Source organism: Bos taurus, chromosome 5, assembly GCF_002263795.3.
Source record: "Bos taurus isolate L1 Dominette 01449 registration number 42190680 breed Hereford chromosome 5, ARS-UCD2.0, whole genome shotgun sequence".
Lineage (NCBI taxonomy): Eukaryota > Metazoa > Chordata > Mammalia > Artiodactyla > Bovidae > Bos > Bos taurus.
The window spans coordinates 26,070,674-26,082,826 of record NC_037332.1 but is presented as its reverse complement, the minus strand read 5'-3'; the positions used below and the strand labels follow the sequence as shown (position 1 = coordinate 26,082,826).

The window sequence follows — 12,153 nt, the reverse complement described above, 5'->3', positions numbered from 1 at the left end:
AAGGCCTTGATCTTCCCGTGGCCAGAGAAGGAGAGGGCCACTCGCCCCCTCGACGCGCCATCCCCCTTCCCGCCAGAGGCCGCCGCCTCTGTTTACACACAGAGGTGTCGTCTGCAGTCTAGACAGGGGCGCTAATAACGCCCATAAAAGGCGGCCTCTCCAGAGATGCTCTGCAACTCGGCTCCCGCGCGCCTACCGCTGGCCGAAGCCTCCGCCTCCTCCGCCCCGCCCTCCTCAGATACCTCGGCGGGGCTTGCGGGCCGCCTTGGGGAGGGGGGGGGGGGGTGGATCCAGAGGGTTCCTGGAGGCTGAGATCCCCTGCCCCGCACCCTTCTGAACCTCTTCAGTCTCCAAAGGTAAGTGGGCCCCCGTTCCCGTTCTTCCAGCCCAGCCAGCCTCGGGGTTAGCAGCGCATCCTCCTACCCCCTCTGGCCTATCAGGCCGGTTGCCCGCACGCAATCCGCCTGTGCCCAAGACCATCTCCTCCCCCGCCCGGAACTGGAGGCTTGGTTTGGGAAGCAGTTGGGTAGCTGGGCAGAGCAGAGCCCAAGCAGATCTCAGCCCTTCCCCTGAGCAGGACTGGCCAGAGGCCATGGTCAGAGGGAGCGGCTGGTTGTGTGACAGAGGGCACTCTAGGTAGTCCTCACCCCATGCTGAACTTCGAGGTCCACGGAGACCCTGGCCCTGGGCTCCGCTTACGTTGCCGGCGGCTTGTAGGTGTGGTGTTGAGGAGAGGGTGCTTTTTTTTTTTTTTTAACTTGGTCCCCACACCTTTCCTGACACTCAGTAATTCACTAGGTGGAGGAGATCCTCTGCTGGCGGAGGGAGAAAATGTCAGAGCCGCGAAACTAGTTAACTATTCCCGCGCAGAAAAGACAGTGAAAATGAGGGAAGAAGGTTCAGGTGAGGAGTGGAGAGATGGTCTCCCAGATGTTCCCGCCTGGGACCCCTCCCCATCCCTTCCCCATTTCCTGAGTGGCAATCGGGCTGGGATCTTGTGGTGGGAGGGGGCTCAAGGGAGCTACAGAAGACTTGGAGGAGGTAAGGGCGCTGCTGACCCCGGACCGTTTGTGTGAGCCTGAAAACCTGACTGGGCCCCCTCATCCAAGTTTCCTCTCACCCCCTGCTCCTCCAGACTGCAGAGCCCTGGAAGACAGCACAGGGGGAGGGACCTTCCAATCTTCTTGAGTCGCATAAGGGGGCCTGGGAGACGGGGCTCTGACCCCTGGCTAAGCTGGCGAAGCAGAAGAAAGAGGAGTCTGAGCCCACTACCACCACCCATCAATCTTGTCTGAACCCGACAATATCTTGTCCCAAGCCCAAGATGCCCCAAAAGGACGACCTAGAGAGAGCTAAGAGGTCGGGCTGGGGTGCAGACCTTCCCCACCCGCCGCTTCTCATTTCCCCTCTCTGGGCCAGCCCAGCTCCTGCTCACCTCCCTTCGGGACCCAAGGCCCTGCCTTATTTGCATACGCAGCAGAACCGCTTTGTGCAAACTAGGCAGTGACCTTGAACTGGGCCGCCTTGGCCTCTCGACTGACTGGGGAGAAGGCAGCACCGCACGGAATAATTCCGACCTCGGGTTGGCAGGGGAGCCGGACCATGGCAGGCAGCTCACAGTCACTCCGCGGTGGCCTAAGCCACTCGCAGCCGCTCTGCCTCTGCCACCAGATCTGGCAGAGATTTTGTAATAACTCCTTTCGCCCTGCTCGGCGGTGGCGGGGACTCGAGGAACCGCGCAGAATCGGCGAAGATGCCGAGGCTTAGATAGAGCCAGGTGGGGAGAGGCCGCGGGGCATCCCGCTGGTGAATACGAAGAAGCACAAGGGCTGCCGGGGGTCTTCAAGGAAGTGCTTGGACCACATTCTGGTCTTCAGTTTTAATTAACCCCTGAGTTAATGAAGGGGGGGGGGTGGATGGTTGAGCCAGGCTAGCTGCAGCAGGAGCCTGTGGTCCAGCGGCCAACAGGCAGCCCACCTCTTCTTGTGATTTTATGAAGGTGTGTTAGAGTGGGCGCACAGATCGCTCCGCGCGTCCGGAGCCTGGCTCTTGCCATTATAGCTTTTCTTGTAGGCTGGCAAGTGCCGGCGGATTAAACCCGGCTGGAAGCGGCTGTCCAGCGCCTCGGGCTGTCCTACGAATTATTCTCACCAAGTCCGGGTCGGCTCCTGGCGAGCAGCTTTCCCCGAGGCTGGATTTAGCTTCGACCCGAACCTCCCGCCGGCCCCGGGGACCCAGGCTGGAAGCTGTCTCTGCAGCCTTTTAATTCGAGCGGGGTTAAGGAATGGGCGTCTGAGCTGCGTGTGCGGCGGGGAGCCGTAAAGGCGTACAGATCCGAGGCTTCCACGAGGAGGCTGGGCGCCTAGATTGCCTGGGTCTTTGCCGGGGTCCTAACAACCCTGTAATAACCCTAGTAATCCTCGAGGAGTAGGGTACCGGGGATGTGAATTTTGCTGATGGTCCTCGGCAGCTCTTGCCTAGAGGAAACAGAGTCGGCTGCACGCAAGGAAGGGGGTTTGTGTGTGTGCAAGTCCAGGGTCCGAAACCTGGGGGAAATAGTGGCTTTTTTTTTTTTTTTTGGTGGGACCAAATCGGACTGGGAGAAACTGCATGTCTGGAAGAAGGAAGTCCTCACTCCATCCTCATTTCCGCGGCGTTTCATCTGCCGCCCTGTGGCCGCTGCTCTGCGTGCTCAGAGGCCTGGCCCGGAGGACAGCGAGCAGAGCTCCGGGCTTGAGATTTTCGAGCTAGGGAGGGGTGGGGAGAGACTAAGACCTTTCTCCTTGCACCCCCCCCCCCTTCTAGGAGACTGGAGTCATCTGGGAAGGGAAAAGAGAATGGGGAGAAGCCTCCACCCCATCAAGGACTAGTGATTATCCCCGCAAAGCTCAGATCGGCGTCCCCCACACCAACAATAGCGGCTGAGCGCGAGGCCTGGAGGCCTGGATACCTCGCCGCCGGCGCTATGTTCTAATTGAAAACAGCAACAATATTAAAATCACACCCTGTTTATCTTTATGACTCAAAATAACCCGCAAATAAATTTAATTAAATATTCAGTAACGCTTATTAATGCATCTTGAAAAAGAGGGCATAAATAAGATATTGGAGATGCTGTGATGTGGAATTCGCAGCTGAGGGATGCTCCTCTGTGCAGTCGCACAGCCCCTTAATCAACTAGGCACAAAAAGGCCAGTTCAATTCTGCTCGCTCCTTGCTTCCCCGACTGTCGCGGTTCTGACTGGAGGTGACTGCGCGGGGCTGACATCCCACCGCTTGACCTCGGTTCCGGCAAGTGGGCCCAGCGTGGGGTGGGCTCCTGGGGGCAGAAGGGACCTGGCCAGGCCGCCCAGCTGGCCAGGGCGGGGAAAAGGAAGCGGGGTGAGAGCGGAGGGTACCGAGCTAAGAGCTGTGAGCTGTGCCGGGCAGGGAGACGCCCGCGCGGACACATTTCTGTCGGAGTGAGCAGCTATGGTTTGGGATATGAAATTGCTCGAGAAGCTCTGGAATTCAAAGAATCTGCATTCTCTCTGCCCTGTCCTGCAGAAGAGAGAAAAAGAGGGAGATGAGAATCTTCTGCTTAGGTCTGCTTTTGTGGCTTCTGCTCATTTTCAGATATTTAATTTTCACCCACGTGGGTTTCTTTCTCCCATATTCTGTCATCTCTCTAGTTTTCTCTAAATCTGGTGTATTCTCATATTTAGACTTTTGCCGGACTATTGATCCCACCTGGTATTACTTAAAGCGGTGCTTTGAGCTTTGGCTCAAAAGAACCCAAAATAATAGCATAGAAATCTGAGTATTCTGTCTACTAGACCCCAGTAGAATACACCTTGTTTCGAAGGGAAGGTTTGTTTCCCTTTTCATTTTAATCTGCTTGACTGTGTGTTTTTGGACTTGGTTGAAGTTAGATCGTAGCTTCCAGATGTCCATTAATTTTGCCAATGGTCTGCATTAGGTTCTCAGCCTTCTGCAAAAAGAGCTGTTGGGGTTAGCACCATACATATAATTTTAAATCCCAAGAAGATAATTCTCTGGTGTTCCTTCCCTCACTCCCAGCACACCTACTGGACTGGGCATTGTTATCTGTGGTCCCAGCAGTAGGCTGGGCTCGTTCTGGGGTGTGAGTGTTTCCTCCACAGTGGGAATCAGGGGCCTCTCCGGCCAGCCAAGCCCTGCTGGGAGCCCAGAGTCTCTTGCTGCAAAGACTCCAAGAGGACAGCACCCCCCCCCCAGAAGCCCCTCTGACCCACAGAAGTCATGGGGCAGAGTAGTTCAGCCCCCCGGGTTTTCAAGAGCAGATGGGGAAGTCCTCATTGAGCTGGGAGCGTCCTTATTCCACTTCCTCCATCTCTCTTCTGTTATTCTTCCTCTAACAGTGAATGAAGATGTGGGGCTGGGTGGCTCCCAGGTGGAGAGTGGGGAAGACCTGGCATTAGTAATCCTCCCTGAGCGCCTCCTGGGGGAGAGGACCCCACGTGTCTCCCCAAATTCCTGAGGAGTAAGAGCCGGGGAAAAGAAGCTGGCAGCGACAGGGCTGGAAGAGACAGCTGCAGGGAAACCTGTCTTTACCCCCACTTCGCCTCTACTGTAAATAAACCCCGAGCCAAAGGGCTCATCCGTCTCCTTAAACAGCCAGTAAACTTTATATGACACAATATCTAATAGTAATTTATTGGGGATATATTGTAAATTCCAACGGTTTTAGTTAATAAAGGAGCTAATTAAAGAGGGACGGGCTGTGCTCTGGCCAGCTGCTGGCCAGAAGATAATACATGGAGGGGGGAGGTGTCTTGTTCAGGGTGCAGAAGCGTGTATGTGAGGGTATTTTTGGTGTGGCTCTTTTCCTCTTGCCCCGTGTCGGGCGATTACCTCGATCTCTGCGTTAGGTTTTATATGATTTTTTTAAAAACCAGAAACCAGCGAATAAATCTGACCCCGCGATTCGTTCACTCTCACTCCCCTCTACTGGGGAAGGGGGAAGTTGGAGTTGGTGCAGGGTGGGGGGATTCTCTGTCCCCACCCATCCCCCTGGCGGCGGCGCCCACGTGAGCCGGACGGCCAATGGGTGGCCGGTGCAGGTTTAACTATGTTTAATGTCAGATAGCAATAAAGTAGAAGCTGCCTGTCGGGCCCCGCGGAAATGGGCGAGCATAATCTCCTGAATCCCGGGTTTGTGGGGCCGCTGGTGAACATCCACACGGGAGACACCTTCTACTTTCCCAACTTCCGCGCGTCCGGGGCGCAGCTGCCCGGGCTGCCTTCGCTGTCCTACCCGCGCCGCGACAACGTGTGCTCGCTGCCCTGGCCGTCGGCGGAGCCGTGCAATGGCTACCCGCAGCCCTACCTCGGCAGCCCGGTGTCTCTCAACCCTCCTTTTGGCCGCACGTGCGAGCTGGCGCGCGTGGAGGACAGCAAGGGTTACTACCGCGAGCCGTGCGCCGAGGGCGGCGGGGGCCTGAAGCGTGAGGAGCGCGGGCGCGATCCCGGCCCAGGAGTCGGGCCCGGGGCAGCGCTGCTGCCGCTGGAGCCGTCGGGGCCGCCAGCGCTCGGTTTCAAGTACGACTACGCGGCAGGCGGCGGCGGTGGCGACGGCGGCGCGGGACCCCCGCACGACCCGCCCTCGTGCCAGTCGCTGGAATCCGACTCCAGTTCTTCCCTGCTCAATGAGGGCAACAAGGGCGCCGGCGCGGGCGACCCCGGAAGCTTGGTATCGCCTTTAAACCCCGGCGGTGGGCTCGCGGCCAGCGGTAAGGACCTCGGCCCACTCCGGACGGGACGTCTCACTCGGGCGGGCAGTGTTGGACTGAGCTAGGGCCGCCTAGGGTGACAGACTGTGTGGTGAGGAAGCGCTTCTTTAAAAAAAAAAAAAAAAAGAGTTGAGGGGGAGGCCTATAAACATGTAAATATCCCCATAAAAGAACTAGAGAGATTCCCTTTTTGCTTGGCTTGCAGCCGAGGGGGCAGGGAGCTCCGGAGACCGGGGATTCTGACAGACTTTTCCAGGCCTGGGGGCTGGGGACCCAGAGCATGATCCCTGCCTGCCCAGGGTCTCTCTTTCCACCTTCCCACAGGGCCCCATTCCCTACTTTTTTTTTTTTTAAAGAAAGGCCAGTGGATATGGTTTACTCTTGTCACTAGCTCATGTCTGTTCTAACTGATCAGGGACTCCATTCTGGAGGATGTGAGAGGAAGGGGCCAAGATATCCTGGAGAAAAAGAGGTTCGAGGAGAAGTGAGAGGATAAGAATCTAGAAGGTTCTGGGATGCGGCACTGAGAAGTAGGGTTGGGGAGGCCAGGAGAAAAGAGTGAAAGGTGAAGAAGAGATTGATGAAGGCTGAGGACTTGATGGGGATGGGAATCTTTGCAAAACAGGAGAGGAAGAGCCTGGCGTGGGTTGTTAGGCCAAGGTGAAAGGGGCTTGGGAAGGACCGAGGGTACGGGGCTTGTCATCTCTTGGTCCTCTGGTCAACCCTGCTGGTTCGTCTCCACCCAGGAGCGCCCTGGTACCCGATCCACAGCCGCTCACGGAAGAAGCGCAAGCCCTATTCAAAGTTGCAGCTGGCGGAGCTGGAGGGCGAGTTTCTGGTGAACGAGTTCATCACACGGCAGCGCCGGAGGGAACTCTCAGACCGCTTGAATCTTAGTGACCAGCAGGTCAAGATCTGGTTTCAGAACCGCAGAATGAAAAAGAAAAGACTTCTGTTGAGGGAGCAAGCTCTCTCCTTCTTTTAGGGGGCCAAGACACGGGTGCCAGCCCCAGACTGAGCCTGTCTCTGGCGGACAGCAACAGGGGGTGCTGCCTGGGACACAGTCCCCGCTTAGAACGCCAGGCGTCTCTTGCAGGTCCTCCCTGGACATCCTCTTATCTCTTTTGTTCGTGGTTCCCTCCCACACACCCCCAGCAGACCCTGCCAAGTCCCAGAGACAAGGGAAGAACCCAGCCAGGGAGAGAAGAAGCCCACAGCTGCAGGTAGGGGGTAGGGGAAGGGAAGGCTGAGGCCCTGGGGAGGGGCTAGTTTGACCCCGGGGACTGGGGCTTTGGGCCTCCGGCTGAGGATCTGGAGGCAAGGTGACTAAGACACCCCCTCCCATCATTTTCCTTCCATGGTCTTTGGTCAGTTTGCCTGCAGGAGTAGGCCAGGGTGGGGACAGTGGGACCAGTGCTCTCAGAGCTTGCAGTTGTTGGGTTAGGACTGGCCAAGAGGAGGGAGCGAGAGTGGAGTATCAGCAGAGATTGGGGATAGGGTCAGGGTGGCTCTGGGAGGGCAGGAGGAAGTGGGGAAACATAGGAGGAAGTGTGGTTTGAGAGAACAGAATGGTCAGCAGTGCCCAAGTCTGCTGGGGCCTGGGTCCTCCAGGCCTGGACGCCAAGCAGGCAAAGGCATGAGAAGGCATGAGCATTTTGTTGAGCCGGCTGTTGGATGGGGTGATCATCAGCCTTAGGTCCCCTTTAGAGCAGGCTACCCGAACGCACCAACCGTGCTCCTGGTCCTCAGCCCCCTGCACCGAGGCCCCTGCGCCCATTCGCTGACAGGTGTGCTGCCATCCACTCTCCCTGCCGTCCAGGCGGCTGCAGACCAGAAGCTGCAAGAGGGGAACTGAGAGCTGAGCAGACGCAGTCTCAGGTTCAGTAGCCACCCCAGGGACCCCCACCTGGCTCTTTGGGAAACCCGGGAGGCTGTAAAAGAAGGAGCTGCGAAGCGCAGCACTGATTGGCCCAGAGAGTTTCTGGCAGCCGCAGCAGATCCTCTCTTCCCGCTGGCGTTCATGGTCACGGCCAGCCAGAGGCTGGACCAGGATAATTTACGAGGCGGGAGGAGAATCCGCCCCAAAAAGGGGCTACCGGCCGCAGAGGGCCCCCGCTCAGCCCGGGTTTCCCAGGCTGGTGACAATGAAGGAGGTGGGCGCTGCAGCCCCCCACCCAACTCCTTTCTCTCTTGCCCACCCCTCACTCCACCGGCTCCCCAATGTCCACCTTTTGTCTGAAGATCCGGTGCCTCCGCCCCCAGGCCAAGAAGCCGTGGATTAGGAGGACCAGAGGAGAGGGAAGGGCACATCCCCAAAACCCACTGTAGGCCAGAGAGTGGCTTCACCCGCCCAGAGCCTTTTATTCATAGCCCCCTTCCGCCGCGGCCCACCCCCATCTGGGTAGATGCCAGGCTGGCTTCAGAAAGAGAAGCAGTGAGGGAGTTGGCCTGCCTTCTTGCACTCATTTTTATTCCTCTTGGTGAGAGTCCCTCATCCTCCCATCTGCTGACCCAGCCTTGCCAGGAGGCAGAGAATGAGAAGCGGGGTGGGGTGGGGGGAAATGATGGGAGTTAAACCCAGCCTGGATGGTGTGAAACTGGGCTGCTTGCTTGGAGTTCTTCCCACCTGGGGAGAGTCTCTCCTTCCACATCCTGGAAAGCCAATCCACAGGGCCCCGCACTCTCCCACCAGCTTCAAGGCCCTGCACAAGATTGTACAGAGGCATGAACAAACAGGCACAGCTGCCCAGTACACCATTGGGCCTCCACCATTCTCCTGACTGTATTTGCAAGCGGGCAGACTCAAAACCCCAAATTCAGCCCTGCAGAGTAGCCTGTACAATCACATACCCCCATCCCCCACTGGGCACCTGACACATTTCCCCACCAACAGTAACCTATGTACAAATTTGCAAAAAATCACTAGGCTTCCAGCTGTCTTCGCACTCCCCTGTGGGCTGGACCTGGGTGTGAGGCACTCCCCTCTTTGCCAGGTCACCTATCTACCCCTTCATTGAGCCCCTCCTGTGACCTCTTGGCCTCTGGGGTGCTGGGTTTGAGCTCCACCACTCCAGCCTGACTCTTACAGCTTAATAGAGAAGAGATACCAGAATGCTCCAACAGGGGTGGGGGAACAAAGATATGCAATATTCTCTTCCTGTCGCTTTAAACTTGACTTTTGTGAGCGTCTGTTACTCTGTGTCCTCGTCTGTGTCTGTTGCTGGTACCTAGAGTGACCCTTGTGGGTATATGCCCTTTCTCCCTCTTTCCCCAGCTCTCTGTAGTGTGCCCTCCTATGCGGATGTCTGTCTCTAGCACGTTTTCCCTTTATATTGTCCTTGTACAGAGTTGCTTCATCATATTAATAATAATTAAAACATGATGGTATGATGATGTGATTTTTTGAGAGAAAAAAATTTAAACTGGCTCCCTACACATGGTCTCCACTGCCCAGAAAGAATGAGATCCCCAACCTCCTAGCTGTTCACCCACTTTATTTTCTCCAGCTCAGATGAATAATAAAAATAATAAACCTACAATAATGAAGAGCCGGTTGCATGGGCAACAAAAATATACGATCAACCAAGATCTGTTGATGAGCTGCCATCTCCAGTCCCAAGCAATTACTAGCAGAAAGAAAATTGAGGGATGGTAGATGAGTGGGGAGGAGAGGGATATCTGAGGAGTCACAGGGTTGTACAAATCATGTGGACAGCCTGGGGGAGGCTGACACTACCTGTGGGACCACAGAAACAAAGTCTGAGCTGCAGGAACTCCAAGAAGTGAAGCCAGGGTAGGAGATGGGATGGTGAGAGTGCCATGGGGTATAGGGCAGAGGCTGGTGGGTCCACACGTCTAGCTCTGTGGATTCACTGTGAGAGCACATCTGGTGCACTGTCAGATGACTGGACAGGGTACTAAAGACTGCTTGAAGCCGGTGATATAGGCTCCATCCCTGTCAGCCGTGGTCCCCTTCAGGTCATGCTAGAGAGGGGCTCGGGTCTGGGCCAGAGTCTAGTCCCAGCTGGGCCCATGATCCTCTGCACCTCCACCTCATTCCTTCCTTATGGATGATGGGACACCCTCCCTCTGCCTCCACCACCCATGAGCCTCTGGTCCCCGTTTCCCTTTCTTACAGCCAGGCTCCAGTCACGAGTCTTCTCCACATTACCCCTCCACCCTCCTGGGCCTGCTCCAGAATGGCAGGAGCCCCCATAGAGTTCAGCCTCCTGAGCCAGGCCTCCTGCCCTGAAATCTTTCTTTCTCTTTCTCTCCTCCTTTTTTTACTCCTGCAACTAGAAAAAGTACCAAATTCAGACCAAATCCCATCCTCCCTTTGCCCCAATCCCCTGCTGAGTGTGCATCTGAGGGGTTCAGGCAGGAAGGAGATCCCAAACTTTGGGGGTACTCATATAAAGGGCCCACAGAGTTCAGGGGAGGGTGGGGGCTGGATAGCTTCTGGAAGCCTTGAGGTGGGTGGGGGGAGGGACTGGATTGCTGCCCTTAGGTCTAAATAAAGGCTGGGGGAGAGGGTCCTAAATCCCAAAGAGACTACCCTCATCTATACCGGAAATTAACAGAGAAAGCATTTCTGGCTAAATAGGAAAGAAGGAAGGTCAGGAATAACTGACCTTCACCTTATTCCCTTGATTTATTCCCAGAGACAGTGCAGATCTGAGAGAAAAGGTTCCTTGTTGGGTGTTGTCTATGCAGGCCCCGAGACTTAATAACTGGGGAAGCTGTCAGGGAAGAAAAAAACACTATAACCTCTTCCCAATGGCTAAATAACAAGTCCTTGGCTCTCCTGGACAAACAGAAGGTCATGGTTGGAGCCACAGCCTAAATAACCCAGGGTGCAGTTGAGCTCTGTATCTGGGCAAAGACTGCATCTATTTTGCAATTGTTTGTCTGGTTTAAGCCCTCAAACTACAATTTACTCCACTAATTTAAGACAAAGCATCCTGTGTCTGTTAATTGGGTCTTGAGGGACAGGAAAAGGGGAGCGTTATCTGGATAACTCCGGTAAAAAATAATTTCACTGTTGTGTATGTGTAAGCTTATACCATTCAAATAAGTTGTGTATTTGGCCCTGATTATCACCCAGTTCTACACCTTGCGCTGAGTAGACGCAGCTAGAGTATTTTAAGCCACTATCGAACGGACGGAAGATGGGCCGGCAGCCCTGGTTCTGCGGATGCTAATGCAGCCGGAAACCCGGCGCGATCGATGGCACAGACCCAGAGCCAAGCCGGGATCGCCGGCCCCATCTTCGAACAAAACAAACCCCCAGGACCTTGTGTTCCGGACCGGCCAGAGCTTCCGCCCATCCTCCCCGCCATTACCCGGAAAGTAGGAGAGGATTGTAGGCCCCCGACCCGTGTGGGAAACGCATACCGGAGCCCCCAGCCCTCTCTGCGCGGCGGGGACACGGAGGCGCCGAAGGTTCCAGCGTAATTAAGCGCGAGGTGGGCTGCAGGCTGAGGACCTCACCGCCGCGTATACGCCGAGTGTTTGGCCCGACCGGCAGCCCTACGGTGTCTGCCTCCGTCAAGAAGGAGCTGCCGATTTTCCGCGGGGAAGTGTGCGTCCCGGGCCCGCCGCCACCGAACGCCGCGTACCACCGCAGCCCAGCGCCGAGCTAGCGATCGCCGCTCCAATCCCCGAGACAAAGACCCGCCGGCCGCTGGTGGCCGACACGGGCGCCTGGCCGCTCGCTCCCCGCCCCGCGTCCGGAGCGCTCCGTGCCCCGGCCCGGCGGACAGGGCTCCGGGACCTCGGTCCAGTTCCCCGAGCGCCTGACCCGACCTTGGATCCTGGGCGCCCGAGATCCCAAGGAGAGGAAATACGGCGCGCCTCCCAGCCCCGGCCCCGCCGCCCCTTGTAGCTGCCAGCCCAACCAACAGCGCCAGTCGCCGCCCGAGGGCCGCCGGCCCCCGCGAATGACGGGATGACCCCTGCTGGCCGGACCCGCGGAGACCGCCAAGACCCGGACCCGCCCAGCTGATCAGCCCCGAGCCCCAGCCCGGGGACACGCTCCGGGGGTTTGTGGGTGACCTCAAAGAGCAGCCTGAGTCCCAGACGCTGCCAGGCTGCGGGAACGAGGCCTTTCTCCCAAATGTCCTCCCTCTGCTGGGCACGCGGCGTCCCCACAGAGGCGGCCGGCCCTCCTGCCGGGCTCCTCACCGCCGGCGGATCTACCTCAGGCTCCTAAATAAAGCCTGTGCTGCCCCGCCGGAGCCTGGCACCCGAGGCTTGGAAGAGATCAAACACAGAGAACCTTTAGGCAGTGCGACCAGCCTGTTGCCTGGGGGTGACTTCGCCTCTCTGAGCGTGAGTCGCTTCGTGGATACTCCGAGACAAGCCTTTGGTTTATCAATTTTCATGATCTGGAGTGGAGAACTTC

The 12,153-nt window shown here is 56.9% G+C and overlaps 1 protein-coding gene and 1 long non-coding RNA gene across 2 annotated transcripts; both read left to right on the top strand.

The window, feature by feature from the left end:
• On the top strand, positions 1-3,059 carry LOC132345252 (uncharacterized). The gene is made up of 3 exons (XR_009494479.1): positions 1-356; positions 799-903; positions 2,806-3,059. It is a non-coding gene; the product is annotated as an uncharacterized lncRNA (long non-coding RNA).
• A 2,084-nt stretch (positions 3,060-5,143) lies between these two features.
• On the top strand, positions 5,144-6,735 carry HOXC12 (homeobox C12). Its single transcript, NM_001193221.1, has 2 exons — positions 5,144-5,750; positions 6,497-6,735. Exons 1-2 carry the CDS (start codon positions 5,144-5,146, stop codon positions 6,733-6,735), a joined length of 846 nt encoding a protein of 281 aa, NP_001180150.1.
• The last annotated feature ends 5,418 nt before the right edge of the window (positions 6,736-12,153 follow it).

Coding starts and splice junctions, on each gene's coding strand:
- HOXC12 (NM_001193221.1), top strand. CDS start 5,144: ATGGGCGAGCATAATCTCCTGAATCCCGGGTTTGTGGGGCCGCTGGTG. Junction 5,751..6,496: donor CGGTGGGCTCGCGGCCAGCG/GTAAGGACCTCG, acceptor GTCTCCACCCAG/GAGCGCCCTGGTACCCGATC.